We start from the raw sequence: 17,115 nt of genomic DNA on the forward strand, positions 1-17,115 counted from the left end.
TACAGTTTTTCACAATTGCTAAGACATTTCGTTTTCCACAGTTGCTAAACCTCATTCTCTGAACCAAATTCCCAATAGCCTTAACCCAATTGTTGAATAGATCACTCTTTCTTTAAAACCTTAAACAAGTTCAGGCAGTTAGACACCTTTTTCTAATCCCATGCACTCTATTTAGAAAAATTCTACACACATTCAGTGTTTACACACAACAGGCCAAAATTGTTAACACTTACTTCTAACGATGTGATCAAACCAACTGTATGAAATATGTTGAGTATAACATATGACAAGTGTACAGGTGCACTGACTGATGATATAAACAATAGATGGAAACAATCTGAGAGGCAGAGGAGGAAGAGTATGAGTAAGAGGAGGAAGAGTATGTGTAAGAGGAGGAATAGTATGTGTAAGAAGAGGACGAATATGAGTAAAAGGAGGACGAGTATGAGGAAGACGAGGAAGAGAAGGAAGAGTATGAGTAAGGGGAGTAAGAATATGAGTAAGAGGATGAGTAAGAGGAGGAAGAGTATGAGTAAGAGGAGGAAGAGTATGTAAGAGGAGGAAGAGTATGAGTAAGAGGAGGAAGAGTATGAGTAAGAGGAGGAAGAGGATGAGTAAGAGGAGGAAGAGTATGAGGAAGAGGAGGAAGAGGATGAGTAAGAAGAGGATGAGTATGAGGAAGAGGAGTAAGAGGATAAGGAAGAGGATTAGAAAGAGGATGAGGAAGAGGAGGAAGAGGATGTGTAAAGGGAGGAAGAGGATGAGTTAGAGGATGAGGAAGAGGAGGATGAGGAAGAGGAGAAGGATGAGGAAGAGTATGAGTTAGAGGAGGAATAGTATGAGTAAGTGGAGGAAGAGTATGAGTTAGAGGAAGAAGAGTATGAGTAAGAAGAGGACGAGTATGAGGATGAGTATGAGGGAGGAAGAGGAGGAGGAAGAGGATTAGCACACTACTGTACACACTACTGTAACACTACTGTAACACACTACTGTAGCACACTACTCTAACACTACTGTAACACTCTACTCTAACGCTATACTGTAACACACTACCCTAACGCTATACTGTAACACACTACTCTAACACTCTACTGTAGCATATTACTGTAACACTCTACTGTAGCACTCTACTGTAACACTACTGTAGCACACTACTGTAACACACTACTCTAGCACACTACTGTAACACACTACACTAACACACTACTGTAACACACTACTGTAGCACACTACTGTAACACACTACACTAACACTGTACTGTAACACACTACTCTAACACTCTACTGTAACACACTACACTAACACTGTACTGTAACACACTACTGTAACACTCTACTGTAACACACTACTCTAACGCTATACTGTAACACACTACTGTAACACTCTACTGTAGCACGCTACCGTAACACTCTACTGTAACACACTACTGTAACACTCTACTGTAACACTCTACTGTAGCACACTACTGTAACACTCTACTGTAGCACACTACTCTGACACTACTGTAACACACTACTCTAACACTACTGTAACATTCTACTGTAGCACACCACTGTTGCACACTACTCTAACACTCTACTGTAGCACACTACTGTAACACACTACACTAACACTGTACTGTAACACTACTGTAACACACTACTGCAGCACACTACTGTAACACACTACTCTAACACACTACTGTAGCACACTACTGTAACACACTACACTAACACTGTACTGTAACACTACTGTAACACACTACTGCAGCACACTACTGTAACACACTACTCTAACGCTATACTGTCACACTCTACTGTAACACACTACTCTAACACACTACTGTAACACACTACTCTAACACTCTACTGTAGCACACTACTGTAACACTACTCTAACGCTATACTGTAACACTCTACTGTAGCACACTACTGTAACACTCTACTGTAGCACACTACTGTAACACTCTACTGTAGCACACTACTGTAACACTACTCTAACGCTATACTGTAACACTCTACTGTAACACACTACTGTAACACTCTACTGTAACACACTACTCTAACACTCTACTGTAGCACACTACTGTAACACTACTCTCACACTACTCTAACGCTATACTGTAACTCTACTGTAACACTCTACTGTAGCACACTACTGTAACACTCTACTGTAGCACACTACTGTAACACACTACTCTAACACACTACTGTAACACACTACTCTAACACTACTGTAGCACACTACTGTAACACTACTCTCACACTACTCTAACGCTATACTGTAACACTCTACTGTAACACTCTACTGTAGCACACTACTGTAAAACTCTACTGTAACACTCTACTGTAACACTCTACTGTAGCACACTACTGTAACACACTACTGTAAAACTCTACTGTAGCACACTACTGTAACACTACTCTAACACTACTGTAACTTACTACTGTAAAACACTACTGTAACACACTACTGTAACTCGCTACTGTAACACTCCACTGTAGCACACTACTCTAACACTCTACTGTAGCACACTACTGTAACACTCCACTGTAACACTCTACTGTAACACTCTACTGTAGCACACTACTGTAACACACTACTGTAACACTCTACTGTAGCACACTACTGTAACACTCCACTGTAGCACACTACTGTAACACTCCACTGTAACACTCTACTGTAACACTCTACTGTAGCACACTACTGTAACACACTACTGTAACACTCTACTGTAACACACTACTGTAACTCGCTACTGTAGCACACTACTGTAACACTCTACTGTAACACACTACTGTAACTCGCTACTGTAACACTCCACTGTAACACACTACTGTAACTCGCTACTGTAACACTCCACTGTAGCACACTACTGTAACACTCCACTGTAGCACACTACTGTAACACTACTGTAACACTCTACTGTAGCACACTACTGTAGCACTCTACTGTAACACACTACTGTAACACTCTACTGTAACTCGCTACTGTAACACTCCACTGTAGCACACTACTGTAACACTCCACTGTAGCACACTACTGTAACACTCTACTGTAGCACACTACTGTAACACTCTACTGTAACACACTACTGTAACACTCTACTGTAGCACACTACTGTAACACTCTACTGTAACTCGCTACTGTAACACTCCACTGTAGCACACTACTGTAACACTCCACTGTAGCACACTACTGTAACACACTACTCTAACACTACTGTAACACTAGTGTAGCACACTACTGTAACACTCTACTCTAACTCACTACTGTAACACTACTCTCACACTACTCTAACGCTATACTGTAACACTCTACTGTAACACACTACTCTAACACTACTGTAACTCACTACTGTAACAGAGCTTAAGAGCTTTCCTGGAGTTCAAACAGTAGAGCGTTGGGTTCAGTTATGGGTTTGATTCCCAGGGAAAGCAAGAACTGATAAGAATGTAAATGTGTAACTTGAAATGCAATGTAAGTCGCTTTGGATAAAAGCGTCTGCCAAATGCATAAATGTAAATGTAAGGTCTTAACTTATTCTTACTTGAGCGCTCATGTGTGAGGCAGTGCAGAATATACAATCGTCAAATACGTCCATCAATGCAACAGAGAAAACACTGGACAAGTAGCAGTGAAACGCAAAACCATAATGTGTGTGAAGCCTCCACGTTCTCAAGCCTTCAGGAGAACACGTGTGTGATTCAGGACACACACTCAAGCTCCCGGGATCATGTTTCTCCCAGTTTCTGACTCGGACATAAACTAATTCAGCGCTTTGACTCCGCCTGGAATCGGATTATTCAAAATCACAAATGAATCATTCAATGCAATCTGTGAACTGGTTTATTTATAAGAATGAGCACAAAATAATAATTCTTCATGAATGGACATCAGTCAGGTCTTGTGGCGGGTTATGATTTGTGCTGATGTGTGTATGAACAGTAAAAGGTTAGATATTATAAAGAAAAGTAATTGTTTCTCATAAACAACAACTGCAGGGCAAGACACATTTAATGCATCCTCATTTAGTTCTTACTGGAACCCAATATAGTGTTTTTCCATGTTATTTCTATTAAACAACACTGACACCTTAAGTATATATGGTGATATATATATGGTGTATAATGGAATAAACATTTCATTAATCATTTCATTCTAAACCAATGCATCAACAACTTTTTTTAAATGTTAGGCTGTTTGTACATTGGCCTACACAGATATGATGATGAATCTGTTGATTAGAGAACAGAAGGAAACTGGAGGGAAAGAGCATCTGAATGTTGTCAGTGACGGTTCTCTAGAGCCAAGCGTTTCTCCATGTTCTCAAACGGGTCGTTCCTGTAACCCACATGTGTCAAACTCCAGTCCTGGAGGGCCACTGTCCTGCAGAGTTTATCTCCAACCAGCTCCAAAAACACCTGCCTGGAAGTTTCTAGTAATCCTAAAGACCTTGATTAGCTGGATCAGGTGTGTTTAATTAGGGTTGAAGCTAAACTCTGCAGGGTTGTGGCCCTCCAGGAACTGAGTTTGACACCCCTGCTGTAACCGGTCCTTCATCATCCAGCGGGTCGTTACTGTAACCGGTCCTTCATCATCCAGTGGGTCGTTACTGTAACCGGTCCTTCATCATCCAGTGGGTCGTTACTGTAACCGGTCCTTCATCATCCAGCGGGTCGTTACTGTAACCGGTCCTTCATCATCAGTGTTCTCCATCATCCAGTGGGTCGTTACTGTAACCGGTCCTTCATCATCCAGTGGGTCGTTACTGTAACCGGTCCTTCATCATCCAGCGGGTCGTTACTGTAACCGATCCTTCATCATCCAGTGGGTCGTTACTGTAACCGGTCCTTCATCATCCAGCGGGTCGTTACTGTAACCGGTCCTTCATCATCCAGTGGGTCGTTACTGTAACCGGTCCTTCATCATCCAGCGGGTCGTTACTGTAACCGGTCCTTCATCATCAGTGTTCTCCATCATCCAGTGGGTCGTTACTGTAACCGGTCCTTCATCATCCAGTGGGTCATTACTGTAACCGGTCCTTCATCATCAGTGTTCTCCATCATCCAGTGGGTCGTTACTGTAACCGGTCCTTCATCATCAGTGTTCTCCATCATCCAGTGGGTCGTTACTGTAACCGGTCCTTCATCATCCAGCGGGTCGTTACTGTAACCGGTCCTTCATCATCAGTGTTCTCCATCATTCAGCGGGTCGTTACTGTAACCGGTCCTTCATCATCCAGTGGGTCGTTACTGTAACCGGTCCTTCATCATCAGTGTTCTCCAGCTCTTCCTCTCTCCTGCTTCTCAAACGCTTCAACCCTCTAATATCACCGAAACATGTCATCCTGAGTTTCTCTGACAGATTTATAAAACACAATGACAGAAGACAATCAGAACTTTTTTGGAAGTTTCCAGAAAAAGACCCAAATATTGAAGACTTTGTTCACAGTGCAGAGGAACAAATCTTAAATAAATCTGATTTATTTAATGGCCGCTAATAGTGTCCTGATTTTTCCTGAGGACCTGTGGCTTTCGCTCGCACATTCACACTGGATATCGAAGCAATATGTAAAACTGTTAGAAAGAAATGTGATTTTTACAGCTTTTAATTAATGATGACACAGCAAAACAGAGCGTTTGGATTATCACATGAACATATGTATGATTTTTTTCCTATCTTAAAGTTAATAATCAACATGATAATCCATGTTCTGACATGCAACTGTCTGTCCTGATGCAGAGGCACTTTGGTCCAGGTCAGATAAAACATTTTATTGTCGTCGTTGTTGTTGTTTAAAGACAATCTGCTGTTGTAGTTTACACTAATCTTCAAATGTAGGCATTCAAATCAATATTTTATTTAACATAATTCATATTGCAGTCATCGTGAACAACTGGGATTTCAATATACACAACAGAATTGTAACATTTTACGTAACCATTCCTAACCCTACGTCATACCCTTCCCTCCTCAAGAAAATCCAAGCCCACCCATTCCCAACCAGGAAAACTATAGCAAAACATCTTAAGGTCTCCCAAGCTCACAACAGCCCAATTTGCAGACGGATCCTGTGGATCTCGTGTTAACCAGTCTCCAGGCTCAACGGGTTATCAATTTGTCAATACTATCAGAATTGGTCAGATGCGATGCTATACACGTCTTTTTTTTTTTTTGCAAACATAAAAATTAGTGACTACTAAACACAGTTGAATATGTGCGACGCGAGGCAGGATCCCCGTCGCTGACGCCCAGAGGAAATCAGTCCTCAAGCCTTCATAATGGAATACAAGAGAAGTGAAATGACGTCTCGCTCTCGGTTCATGTCTGTGAGTGGGAGGATAAGTTAGCATGTGAATCTCAGCAAAAATAAACAGTGGGTACCAGCATAGTGGCAAAATACGACTGAATTCTCTGAGCAACAATCACTGACCAGCCTTTCCCAGCCTATTCCTTAATAACCCCCCCGCGCTCCGGTCAGTGTGTCGGTCAGTGCATCTCAGCGCATGTAAACGATAAATGCATTCTCGGACGTGAGGGCCGGCGCGCGGGACTATTTCAGACAGCGCTCGAAGTACGTAGCGCCCACGTATCCGCCGCGCAGCGAGCGCTGGACGTTCTGCTCGAAGAGCCGCCGGTTCGTCTGAAGGACTTCGGCTGCTTCTTTATTCAGCGGGTCTTCGGGATTCGGCTCCTGGAAGCGGAAACACACGGGAACGATTAGCACAGGGCTTGCTCACAAGCGGCACCAATCAACGGCATGCAAGTTGGATTTTCATGTCTGTAAATGACACACTATTCACCAATTAAAGGATAAGTTCACTTTAGAATTTCCAGATAATTTACTTATAGTGGATATAGTGGACGTCAATGGGGTCCAACGGGTCGAAGGTCCAGATGTGAGTTTCAGTGCAGCTTCAGAGTCTCGACACGATCCAGCCGAGGAATAAGAGTCTCATCTAGACAAACCAGCGGACATTTTATAACAAAAATAAACATTTATATACTTTTAACCACAAATGCTGGTCTTGCACTCGCTGTGATGCGACACACATTACGTAATCAGGTTGAAAGGTCAAGCGTGACGTAGGTGGAAGAACAGACCCAGTGTTTATAAAGCGAATGTGCAAAGACTGAGTCAAACGCCATTTACAACGGTAAGCCAACGATGTCGGATGATTTTGAAGTTGGAGGAGAAAATTAGTTTTTCGCCCTTCCCTAAATCTTCCGCTTACGTTAGTTTACCACCTATACTTTCCAACGAGATTACTTAATGTATGAAGTTGTGGACGTGCAAGACCAGCATTTGTGGTTAAAGTACATAATGTTCATTTCTTTATAAAATGGCCAATGATTTGTCTAGATAAGACTCTTATTCCTCGGCTGGATCGTGTCGAGACTTTGAAGCTGCACTGAAACTCACATCTGGACCTTCGACCCGTTGGACCCCTTTGACGTCACTATATGGAGGAAATCCTGGAATGTTTTCCTCAAAAACCTTCATTTCTTTTCGACCAAAGAAAGAAAGACATGAATATCTTGGATGACGAGGGGGAGAGAAAATTATCAACAAATTTAAATTCTGTGAACTACTCCTTTAAACTGTAAGAAAACATGAGAAGAAATAGATTTCATCTACGGGGAATGGACTGCATCTAAACTAGGGCAAGCAATAGATCTCCTACCAGTGAAAAAACACAATGAGGTTAAAGAATAATTAAATGAATCGACGTGAACCTCACACGTCATGAAGTTTGGCTTCGAGGTTCGTGTCACCAAATTTGGGGAACTCTAATCAACATGACGCGCAGTGATTCGACATTCAGGAAACGTAAGCTGAACTTACGAGGAACAGATACTGTAGTCCGTATATGATGGAGTTAATCGTCAAGACCGGCTTCCAGTCTTCTCTGAAACATAAAGAGTCAAAGTGCTTTCTCAGTTACACTCTCATAATTCATCATGTCTATTTCCACTCGTCTGTACAGGATCAGCAGCAAAAAGCACTGCTCAATCCCAGGACCATCTAACACACACACACACACACACACACACACACACACACACACACACACACCCAACTGAATGTTAGAAAGTATTTTGGAAATCATGTAAAAAAAATAAATAAAAAAAAACAGATTATTAAACGGAATCACTTCAAAATTCACAAACCTGTCATTATTTACTCAAACCCGTAAAAATGTACTTCACAAAAGCAGACATTAAAATATTAGAAATAAAAGCGTTCTAGATCAAGCAACAGGACCATTTGTCAAAATCTCTCTGATTGTGTCATGCAGAATAAAGTAAGATTTTACAGTATTTAATATTTCTTATATTTTAACAGCCAGTGCTAAAGATCTAACAGTGTGTGTGTGCTTGTGTACAGTTCTGCTCTAAACCGGGTTCGCTGGTCTATGATGATAAACGTGAGGAAAAGGTCAACACAATACCTCAAAATATTTAGACAGACGTTTCCTTCGAGGTCGATGTTGGGGTGATAAACCATCGTTTCACATTTGACTTTCGGAGGGTCATGAGGGTAGCCCTGTCCTACCTGAAAGAGAAGAGCATCTGACCTTCAGACACGCTTCAATCATCATTTAACAAGCTTTTAGAATTGCTGGTAGAAGGTAATTTGCAAGGACTAGTACCAGTTAGTTTCCGGTACGAGTATCTTCCTTTCAAGCAAAAATAAAGCCATAAAAACATGGAAGTGACTAAACATGTCAGCTCATCGTAAATACATTTGTACATGGCAAATTAAGAAATAAAGAAAAGGACAAACAAACTGTAAAGGATTAAGAAGATAAAGACAGCACAAGAAAGTTTACACCGTGAGTAGGGCTGGACGAGACACCATCTCCCGCTTCGGTACGATCACGATACTCGGCTGCCGATACGACATGTATTGAGATTTCTTTAAGAATTGCGGTTCTACAAGTATTGCGATTGAACACTAGATCATCGGAAAAGTTAAATCACACACTTATACAGACTGTACATAATGTATAAGATGAGTCATATTTACACAAACAAATCATCATATCTTTCTGACTTACTTCAGAAGCATCACACAGGACTACATTCTCTCCAATACATGAATCAATAAATACATTTTTTAACAGTCACTTGTCGCCGCTTAGTGTAATGTAATCGATAAATGCGTTTTTTAAAGCACCAAGTTTCTATCAAAAGCTGATTTCGATCGCTATCGTAGACATCAGTGTTCATATTTGAACTTTAACCTTTTATCCCAGTACTTCTATGATCATTTGAACTACTGCATCACAGAAATAATGACACTATGAGGTTGAAAAGACTGAAGCGGTTTCATGACGACTCTCTCCGGGTCAGCGCCAGCACAGATCTGACTGTTGCGATATGGGTTAGTCAGAGTTTGATAGACGAACTGAAGGATCGTGTGTGTGAATGGAGATCAGTCTATTAAAGCTGAATCGAGCAGCTCTACGGTCTGATCTCTCTCTCGGCGTGCGAGTGCAGAAACAGCTCTTGCACTTTGCTCATGTTTAACTGTGTTCTCCAGAAAGATCTGCTGTTCTAGAGCCTCATCTTCATCATGATCTCTTCACCCTCACTGACATCCATCAGTTTACCGTATTAAAACACAGCAGGAACTTTCATTACTGAGACGTTTATCCCCCTTTATATCCAACAAACATGTTTTGCTCTGTGGATCCTGGCTTTCATTTGAAGGTCTTTAATGAAATAGAATTTTTGCATTTTAAGAACTGAAAATGAACATCCCAGTTCTCAAGAATTATATTACATTGTAGAACTACTGGTCTGTGAATCCTTATGTAAAGCTATAAGGTTTTCATCTATATAATCTACTAGAGCGAACAACTAGCGTCACCGTCTGATTTGTAGAGGGTTGTTAGTTACTGAAGTGATCACGGATTTACTCAAGCTGCTGTTTACCTTAAAACTGAAGACAAATTTCCCACCTTTATAGAAACCCTGTAAAAAAGCAGAGAACATGATAAATGTTTATTAAACTGATCAGGACAGTCAGAAGAACAAAGTCTTGATGAATGAATAATTCCCTGTTGGAAAGCATTACAAGCGCAGGTTTCATGCTCTGTTAATTAAATCACAGTTCTTCATTTGTGCTGCTGCTAACGAACTTTACGCTTCATCATTTGAATCTCTTAAATAACATGCATGAAGCGCTCTCCATCGCAGAGGCGCAAACCAAGGCAAACCTCGTCCGGCGAGATGATGAGCTTGAAGTTCAGCAGATCGTCCTGGTCGGGGAAAACGATCTCGCACGTCTTCGGGAGGTTCAGCTCATTGATGTCTGACACAGAAAGAGAACAGCATGAGCTTTACTTTCTCACACACACACACACATAACATCACACACACACACACACACACACACACACACACACACATAACATCACACACACACACACACACACACACACACACACACACACATAACATCACACACATAACATCACACAGCTAATGAGAGGTTCGAGCATGAAGTGTTTCTTCTTCTTTAAATGTGATCATGCTCGAGGCGTGACGTGTGTCTTCAGCTCCAGACTAATGAAAGAGCTTCTCCAACTCGCGCTCTTCTACAGCGCAGAACGGGTTTAGCTCAATAACCCTCTGCTGTTTGGGTTGGGGTTCTTCTACAGCGCAGAACGGGTTTAGCTCAATAACCCTCTGCTGTTTGGGTTAGGGTTCTTCTACAGCGCAGAACGGGTTTAGCTCAATAACCCTCTGCTGTTTGGGTTAGGGTTCTTCTACAGCGCAGAACGGGTTTAGCTCAATAACCCTCTGCTGTTTGGGTTGGGGTTCTTCTACAGCGCAGAACGGGTTTAGCTCAATAACCCTCTGCTGTTTGGGTTGGGGTTCTTCTACAGCGCAGAACGGGTTTAGCTCAATAACCCTCTGCTGTTAAGGTTAGGGTTCTTCTACAGCGCAGAACGGGTTTAGCTCAATAACCCTCTGCTGTTTGGGTTAGGGTTCTTCTACAGCGCAGAACGGGTTTAGCTCAATAACCCTCTGCTGTTTGGGTTAGGGTTCTTCTACAGCGCAGAACGGGTTTAGCTCAATAACCCTCTGCTGTTTGGGTTGGGGTTCTTCTACAGCGCAGAACGGGTTTAGCTCAATAACCCTCTGCTGTTTGGGTTAGGGTTCTTCTACAGCGCAGAACGGGTTTAGCTCAATAACCCTCTGCTGTTTGGGTTGGGGTTCTTCTACAGCGCAGAACGGGTTTAGCTCAATAACCCTCTGCTGTTTGGGTTGGGGTTCTTCTACAGCGCAGAACGGGTTTAGCTCAATAACCCTCTGCTGTTTGGGTTGGGGTTCTTCTACAGCGCAGAACGGGTTTAGCTCAATAACCCTCTGCTGTTTGGGTTGGGGTTCTTCTACAGCGCAGAACGGGTTTAGCTCAATAACCCTCTGCTGTTTGGGTTGGGGTTCTTCTACAGCGCAGAACGGGTTTAGCTCAATAACCCTCTGCTGTTTGGGTTAGGGTTCTTCTACAGCGCAGAACGGGTTTAGCTCAATAACCCTCTGCTGTTTGGGTTAGGGTTCTTCTACAGCGCAGAACGGGTTTAGCTCAATAACCCTCTGCTGTTTGGGTTGGGGTTCTTCTACAGCGCAGAACGGGTTTAGCTCAATAAACCTCTGCTGTTTGGGTTAGGGTTCTTCTACAGCGCAGAACGGGTTTAGCTCAATAAACCTCTGCTGTTTGGGTTGGGGTTCTTCTACAGCGCAGAACGGGTTTAGCTCAATAACCTTCTGCTGTTTGGGTTGGGGTTCTTCTACAGCGCAGAACGGGTTTAGCTCAATAACCCTCTGCTGTTAGGGTTAGGGTTCTTCTACAGCGCAGAACGGGTTTAGCTCAATAACCCTCTGCTGTTTGGGTTGGGGTTCTTCTACAGCGCAGAACGGGTTTAGCTCAATAACCCTCTGCTGTTTGGGTTGGGGTTCTTCTACAGCGCAGAACGGGTTTAGCTCAATAACCCTCTGCTGTTTGGGTTAGGGTTCTTCTACAGCGCAGAACGGGTTTAGCTCAATAACCCTCTGCTGTTTGGGTTGGGGTTCTTCTACAGCGCAGAACGGGATTAGCTCAATAAACCTCTGCTGTTTGGGTTAGGGTTCTTCTACAGCGCAGAACGGGTTTAGCTCAATAACCTTCTGCTGTTTGGGTTGGGGTTCTTCTACAGCGCAGAACGGGTTTAGCTCAATAACCCTCTGCTGTTTGGGTTGGGGTTCTTCTACAGCGCAGAACGGGTTTAGCTCAATAACCCTCTGCTGTTTGGGTTGGGGTTCTTCTACAGCGCAGAACGGGTTTAGCTCAATAACCCTCTGCTGTTTGGGTTAGGGTTCTTCTACAGCGCAGAACGGGTTTAGCTCAATAACCCTCTGCTGTTTGGGTTGGGGTTCTTCTACAGCGCAGAACGGGTTTAGCTCAATAACCTTCTGCTGTTTGGGTTGGGGTTCTTCTACAGCGCAGAACGGGTTTAGCTCAATAACCCTCTGCTGTTTGGGTTAGGGTTCTTCTACAGCGCAGAACGGGTTTAGCTCAATAACCCTCTGCTGTTTGGGTTGGGGTTCTTCTACAGCGCAGAACGGGTTTAGCTCAATAACCCTCTGCTGTTTGGGTTAGGGTTCTTCTACAGCGCAGAACGGGTTTAGCTCAATAACCCTCTGCTGTTTGGGTTAGGGTTCTTCTACAGCGCAGAACGGGTTTAGCTCAATAACCCTCTGCTGTTAAGGTTAGGGTTCTTCTACAGCGCAGAACGGGTTTAGCTCAATAACCCTCTGCTGTTTGGGTTGGGGTTCTTCTACAGCGCAGAACGGGTTTAGCTCAATAACCCTCTGCTGTTTGGGTTGGGGTTCTTCTACAGCGCAGAACGGGTTTAGCTCAATAACCCTCTGCTGTTAAGGTTAGGGTTCTTCTACAGCGCAGAACGGGTTTAGCTCAATAACCCTCTGCTGTTTGGGTTGGGGTTCTTCTACAGCGCAGAACGGGTTTAGCTCAATAACCCTCTGCTGTTTGGGTTGGGGTTCTTCTACAGCGCAGAACGGGTTTAGCTCAATAACCCTCTGCTGTTTGGGTTAGGGTTCTTCTACAGCGCAGAACGGGTTTAGCTCAATAACCCTCTGCTGTTTGGGTTGGGGTTCTTCTACAGTGCAGAACGGGTTTAGCTCAATAACCCTCTGCTGTTAAGGTTAGGGTTCTTCTACAGTGCAGAACGGGTTTAGCTCAATAACCCTCTGCTGTTTGGGTTAGGGTTCTTCTACAGTGCAGAACGGGTTTAGCTCAATAACCCTCTGCTGTTAAGGTTAGGGTTCTTCTACAGTGCAGAACGGGTTTAGCTCAATAACCCTCTGCTGTTTGGGTTGGGGTTCTTCTACAGTGCAGAACGGGTTTAGCTCAATAACCCTCTGCTGTTTGGGTTAGGGTTCTTCTACAGTGCAGAACGGGTTTAGCTCAATAACCCTCTGCTGTTTGGGTTGGGGTTCTTCTACAGTGCAGAACGGGTTTAGCTCAATAACCCTCTGCTGTTTGGGTTAGGGTTCTTCTACAGTGCAGAACGGGTTTAGCTCAATAACCCTCTGCTGTTTGGGTTAGGGTTCTTCTACAGTGCAGAACGGGTTTAGCTCAATAACCCTCTGCTGTTTGGGTTAGGGTTCTTCTACAGTGCAGAACGGGTTTAGCTCAATAACCCTCTGCTGTTTGGGTTGGGGTTCTTCTACAGCGCAGAACGGGTTTAGCTCAATAACCCTCTGCTGTTAAGGTTAGGGTTCTTCTACAGTGCAGAACGGGTTTAGCTCAATAACCCTCTGCTGTTTGGGTTGGGGTTCTTCTACAGTGCAGAACGGGTTTAGCTCAATAACCCTCTGCTGTTAAGGTTAGGGTTCTTCTACAGTGCAGAACGGGTTTAGCTCAATAACCCTCTGCTGTTTGGGTTAGGGTTCTTCTACAGCGCAGAACGGGTTTAGCTCAATAACCCTCTGCTGTTAAGGTTAGGGTTCTTCTACAGTGCAGAACGGGTTTAGCTCAATAACCCTCTGCTGTTTGGGTTGGGGTTCTTCTACAGTGCAGAACGGGTTTAGCTCAATAACCCTCTGCTGTTTGGGTTAGGGTTCTTCTACAGTGCAGAACGGGTTTAGCTCAATAACCCTCTGCTGTTAAGGTTAGGGTTCTTCTACAGTGCAGAACGGGTTTAGCTCAATAACCCTCTGCTGTTTGGGTTGGGGTTCTTCTACAGTGCAGAACGGGTTTAGCTCAATAACCCTCTGCTGTTTGGGTTGGGGTTCTTCTACAGTGCAGAATGGGTTTAGCTCAATAACCCTCTGCTGTTTGGGTTGGGGTTCTTCTACAGCGCAGAACGGGTTTAGCTCAATAACCCTCTGCTGTTAAGGTTAGGGTTCTTCTACAGTGCAGAACGGGTTTAGCTCAATAACCCTCTGCTGTTTGGGTTGGGGTTCTTCTACAGTGCAGAACGGGTTTAGCTCAATAACCCTCTGCTGTTAAGGTTAGGGTTCTTCTACAGCGCAGAACGGGTTTAGCTCAATAACCCTCTGCTGTTTGGGTTGGGGTTCTTCTACAGCGCAGAACGGGTTTAGCTCAATAACCCTCTGCTGTTTGGGTTGGGGTTCTTCTACAGCGCAGAACGGGTTTAGCTCAATAACCCTCTGCTGTTTGGGTTAGGGTTCTTCTACAGCGCAGAACGGGTTTAGCTCAATAACCCTCTGCTGTTTGGGTTGGGGTTCTTCTACAGTGCAGAACGGGTTTAGCTCAATAACCCTCTGCTGTTAAGGTTAGGGTTCTTCTACAGTGCAGAACGGGTTTAGCTCAATAACCCTCTGCTGTTTGGGTTAGGGTTCTTCTACAGTGCAGAACGGGTTTAGCTCAATAACCCTCTGCTGTTAAGGTTAGGGTTCTTCTACAGTGCAGAACGGGTTTAGCTCAATAACCCTCTGCTGTTTGGGTTGGGGTTCTTCTACAGTGCAGAACGGGTTTAGCTCAATAACCCTCTGCTGTTTGGGTTAGGGTTCTTCTACAGTGCAGAACGGGTTTAGCTCAATAACCCTCTGCTGTTTGGGTTGGGGTTCTTCTACAGTGCAGAACGGGTTTAGCTCAATAACCCTCTGCTGTTTGGGTTAGGGTTCTTCTACAGTGCAGAACGGGTTTAGCTCAATAACCCTCTGCTGTTTGGGTTAGGGTTCTTCTACAGTGCAGAACGGGTTTAGCTCAATAACCCTCTGCTGTTTGGGTTAGGGTTCTTCTACAGTGCAGAACGGGTTTAGCTCAATAACCCTCTGCTGTTTGGGTTGGGGTTCTTCTACAGCGCAGAACGGGTTTAGCTCAATAACCCTCTGCTGTTAAGGTTAGGGTTCTTCTACAGTGCAGAACGGGTTTAGCTCAATAACCCTCTGCTGTTTGGGTTGGGGTTCTTCTACAGTGCAGAACGGGTTTAGCTCAATAACCCTCTGCTGTTAAGGTTAGGGTTCTTCTACAGTGCAGAACGGGTTTAGCTCAATAACCCTCTGCTGTTTGGGTTAGGGTTCTTCTACAGCGCAGAACGGGTTTAGCTCAATAACCCTCTGCTGTTAAGGTTAGGGTTCTTCTACAGTGCAGAACGGGTTTAGCTCAATAACCCTCTGCTGTTTGGGTTGGGGTTCTTCTACAGTGCAGAACGGGTTTAGCTCAATAACCCTCTGCTGTTTGGGTTAGGGTTCTTCTACAGTGCAGAACGGGTTTAGCTCAATAACCCTCTGCTGTTAAGGTTAGGGTTCTTCTACAGTGCAGAACGGGTTTAGCTCAATAACCCTCTGCTGTTTGGGTTGGGGTTCTTCTACAGTGCAGAACGGGTTTAGCTCAATAACCCTCTGCTGTTTGGGTTGGGGTTCTTCTACAGTGCAGAATGGGTTTAGCTCAATAACCCTCTGCTGTTTGGGTTGGGGTTCTTCTACAGCGCAGAACGGGTTTAGCTCAATAACCCTCTGCTGTTAAGGTTAGGGTTCTTCTACAGTGCAGAACGGGTTTAGCTCAATAACCCTCTGCTGTTTGGGTTGGGGTTCTTCTACAGTGCAGAACGGGTTTAGCTCAATAACCCTCTGCTGTTTGGGTTGGGGTTCTTCTACAGTGCAGAATGGGTTTAGCTCAATAACCCTCTGCTGTTTGGGTTGGGGTTCTTCTACAGCGCAGAACGGGTTTAGCTCAATAACCCTCTGCTGTTTGGGTTGGGGTTCTTCTACAGCGCAGAATGGGTTTAGCTCAATAACCCTCTGCTGTTTGGGTTAGGGTTCTTCTACAGCGCAGAATGGGTTTAGCTCAATAACCCTCTGCTGTTTGGGTTAGGGTTCTTCTACAGCGCAGAACGGGTTTAGCTCAATAACCCTCTGCTGTTTGGGTTGGGGTTCTTCTACAGCGCAGAACGGGATTAGCTCAATAAACCTCTGCTGTTTGGGTTGGGGTTCTTCTACAGCGCAGAACGGGTTTAGCTCAATAACCTTCTGCTGTTTGGGTTGGGGTTCTTCTACAGCGCAGAACGGGTTTAGCTCAATAACCCTCTGCTGTTTGGGTTAGGGTTCTTCTACAGCGCAGAACGGGTTTAGCTCAATAACCCTCTGCTGTTTGGGTTGGGGTTCTTCTACAGCGCAGAACGGGTTTAGCTCAATAACCCTCTGCTGTTTGGGTTGGGGTTCTTCTACAGCGCAGAACGGGTTTAGCTCAATAACCCTCTGCTGTTTGGGTTAGGGTTCTTCTACAGCGCAGAACGGGTTTAGCTCAATAACCCTCTGCTGTTTGGGTTGGGGTTCTTCTACAGCGCAGAACGGGTTTAGCTCAATAACCCTCTGCTGTTTGGGTTAGGGTTCTTCTACAGCGCAGAACGGGTTTAGCTCAATAACCCTCTGCTGTTTGGGTTAGGGTTCTTCTACAGCGCAGAACGGGTTTAGCTCAATAACCCTCTGCTGTTAAGGTTAGGGTTCTTCTACAGCGCAGAACGGGTTTAGCTCAATAACCCTCTGCTGTTTGGGTTGGGGTTCTTCTACAGCGCAGAACGGGTTTAGCTCAATAACCCTCTGCTGTTTGGGTTAGGGTTCTTCTACAGCGCAGAATGGGTTTAGCTCAA

General features: G+C 44.2%; 1 protein-coding gene across 1 annotated transcript in view; it reads right to left on the reverse strand.

Moving 5' to 3' along the window:
* Positions 1-5,573: 5,573 nt before the first annotated feature.
* Positions 5,574-17,115, reverse strand: part of ube2m (ubiquitin conjugating enzyme E2 M) — a 14,889-nt gene continuing 3,347 nt past the window's right edge. The window contains exons 2-6 of the mRNA XM_084423674.1: positions 10,210-10,304; positions 9,926-9,964; positions 8,437-8,540; positions 7,830-7,893; positions 5,574-6,677 (exon numbers count right to left, since the gene is read on the reverse strand). Of these exons, the coding sequence (XP_084279800.1) occupies positions 6,537-6,677; positions 7,830-7,893; positions 8,437-8,540; positions 9,926-9,964; positions 10,210-10,304 (443 nt within the window). The 3' untranslated portion in view covers positions 5,574-6,536. The remainder of the gene's footprint in view (positions 6,678-7,829; positions 7,894-8,436; positions 8,541-9,925; positions 9,965-10,209; positions 10,305-17,115) is intronic.

This window comes from Rutilus rutilus (genome assembly GCF_951802725.1).
Source record: "Rutilus rutilus genome assembly, chromosome: 11".
Classification (NCBI taxonomy): domain Eukaryota; kingdom Metazoa; phylum Chordata; class Actinopteri; order Cypriniformes; family Leuciscidae; genus Rutilus; species Rutilus rutilus.